At 47.1% G+C, this 2,947-nt stretch overlaps 1 protein-coding gene across 1 annotated transcript; it reads right to left on the bottom strand.

Annotated features, from left to right (window-relative positions):
• Positions 1–489: 489 nt before the first annotated feature.
• TRMT12 (tRNA methyltransferase 12 homolog) lies at positions 490–2,538 on the bottom strand. Its single transcript, XM_003933728.4, has one exon. It carries the CDS (start codon positions 2,420–2,422, stop codon positions 1,076–1,078), a length of 1,347 nt encoding a protein of 448 aa, XP_003933777.2. The 5' UTR covers positions 2,423–2,538; the 3' UTR covers positions 490–1,075.
• Positions 2,539–2,947: the final 409 nt, after the last annotated feature.

Below are 2,947 nucleotides of genomic sequence, written 5' to 3'. Positions count from 1 at the left end.
CACACACAATTTTTCATTCCAAGAGGCAATCTTTTATGGCAGACAGCCATAAAATAAGGTGAAGCTTGAAATGCTCTGAAGAATATCTCACATTCCCTATTGCTTCTTAGGTTGTCCCTGGTGTTTTCAGCCAGGGAAGGAAGATGAAGAGAAAGCTTGAGGCCTATAGAAATCTAAGATTTTAATAGGAACTTTAAACAAATAGCAATTGGCAGCTAATACAGAAGCTTGAGGCTAGAAATCTAGATTCCTATGATTTAGAACAGTGATTCGTTTTCAGCAGATGAGCTTTAAAAAAAAGACTGGTGATTCTTAACCATATTTCCACCACAACAAACCAAATTTATAAGACATCCCCCCACAATTGTTTAGGAATGCCACAACAGGGGAATGTAAATACACTAAAATAATTTTTGTTCCCTTCTCTCCCTAATTTAGTCAGTCATAATAACAAAGCAGCATCATGTTAATGACTTAATTCTGATTCCATTGCTTGGTCCTGTCAATTTTATTTCTCATATCCATCTATCTCCCATTACCACCACCCTAATGCAAGTTACCATCACCTCAGACCTGGACAACTATAGAAGCCTCTTCACTGGCCTCCCTGCTTCCATCTTGGCCCTCCTCCAGTCAATTTTCTATATTGAAGCCAGAGAAATTTGGAAAAAGCACTGTGTCTTTCACTCTAAAGTAACCAATGTCCTTGGTATAGCTGCTTAATAAATAGCTACTTGAGACAGTTCAAAGAAACTCTCATTTTGCAAATAACGAAATCCAAGGCCAAACATACTGAAACCTCAATGCTAGAACTGAGGTCAGAATTTGTAATTTATAATTGCACAGATGAGCCTCATTTCAATGGGTCATGCTGCTTCTCCCAAATAGGTATTTCATTTTCTATGTTATCAATGGAAGACAAATAAAATCATTTGAATTGATCTAGAGCCTGCTTTCGGGGCTACCAAATGTTAAAACCAATCACCAGGGGACAAAAGGGATGACAAACTGGACTGAACTGATCCATTAAGGGCCACTCGCACATGGACCCCTTGTGTCCCAGGATCCACCTCCTCTAGCCAACTGAAGGACAGGGGCAGCATTCCAGATCGAGGACTATGTGATCCACATGGGGTGCATAGGATTTCACTGGTTGGATGTGCAGAATTTGTGTCTTCCATGGTTTCCCATGCACCTGCTGAAGAAGGGTGGCGATTCGAGTTTCTGCAGATTCTGCCCACATTTGCCACTCTGGTTTGGCAGTTGGTGACAGCATTTTTCTCCTAGAATCCCTGGTAGCTCCATTTTTCCACTGGTTGGTGACAGTTTGCTGAGGATAAGGCCAATGCTCTTTCTCTATTTTGCTGACCCCAAGAGGCTGAAGATTTTTCCCTGGGAAAGATTCCACGTTTTGGTGGATATGCAAAATGCCCCCAGCATCCTGCCGTAGCACTTGGCAGGCAATGGGCCAGCCTTCTTCAGAGCTGGGAAGCAGCCCCAGGATCACCCTATCTGCAATATTTGAGAGCTTCAGTTTTCTGTTATCTCCAAAGTGTATTTGGCACCGATCTGCCACTCCATTGATCTCAAGGTTATCTCTCAGAGCAACTACAGCATGGGGATTCCACTCACAAGCATGGACAAAAGCAGCACCAGCATGAACTAGGAAGGGCAATGTAAAATAACCAATCCCTGCATAGAGATCCACCAGCACTTCTCCAGCACAGGACAATGATGCCATTCGAAGCTTCTCAGTGATGTTTCCGAAGGAGAACATACACTGGGTCACGTCAAACTTATAGTGGATACCGTTATCCACATGCTCTACCCAACCATGGTCGCCCAGCAGCAGCGTCACTGCTGGCGTTCGAGTGCCATCCGGTGATACCCGCCCTCGTTTTGCCAAACGCTGGACGCCAAGTGCCGAGGCAATGGTCTCCCAGAGTTCCGGCCCCAGATTGTTCCACTGCTTGGCTTGGAAACAGTCTTCACTCAGCAACAAGAGATTCCCATGCCGTTGCCACGATCGGGGCAGATCAGCCTCCAACTCGGCTGACCACTTGACTCCCCGGCCCTCGACCCAGCGACTCACCTCAAGACACAATTTCTGGGCAGGTGAACAACCCTGGGCCCTCTTGGAAGGAACAGGATCCGGGAGCCGCGTCAGCATACAGGCACCGCCCGGGGCCACACGATTCCTCAGCTCCTGCAGGTGCCGCTCTGGAAACGTCTCTCCCAGCACCGGCAGCGCCACCGAGCCGTCCGGCATCTTTTCCACACGGTGCTGTCGATCCAAGAGTTTCTGCTTCTCGAGATATTCCCTGCAGCGCTGGGTAAACCGAGGCTCAGTCACGACTGCAACAACACCCACAGACTTTCCACTTTCTCTCTCCATGTTGCCAACGACCACATTCTCTCCCATCACCTCAGCGACACTCCCTCTCCTCAGAGGCGCCTCACCAGGCTAAATTCCCAGTCGCAATTAGGAAGACTGCAGCGCGGATGACGCCGCGGACGACGCCGCGTCGGTGCCGGAAGTGACGCGCAACAGGCCGGAACTAGATGTATTGATGTGATTGCTGGAGAATGGCGTCTTGTTGTCGCGGAGAAGCTGTAGTCGCCATCTTTTTTGTGGTCAACCATTACTTTATTCAGCCTAGGAGGAAATTTGTAACAGGGAACCTTATGTACTAAAAGACTTAAAATTGGTATTCTTCAGAAACCTATGCACTCTTTTCAGCGCTGCTCATGAATCCAAAGAGAGAAATGAACATAAAATTCTCAGAGCTCTGTGAACCAGAGCAACTCCATCTTAAATAGGAGCTGGGTAAAATGAGGCTCAAACCTATTGGGCTGCATTCCCAGACGGTAAGGCATTCTAAGTCACAGGATAAGACAGGAAGCCAGCACAAAATACAGGTCATAAAGACCTTGAAAGCAGGTTGCA

The sequence above is a fragment of the Saimiri boliviensis genome, chromosome 15, assembly GCF_048565385.1.
Source record: "Saimiri boliviensis isolate mSaiBol1 chromosome 15, mSaiBol1.pri, whole genome shotgun sequence".
NCBI classification, from domain to species: domain Eukaryota; kingdom Metazoa; phylum Chordata; class Mammalia; order Primates; family Cebidae; genus Saimiri; species Saimiri boliviensis.
This window is presented reverse-complemented; position numbering and strand designations above follow the sequence as displayed.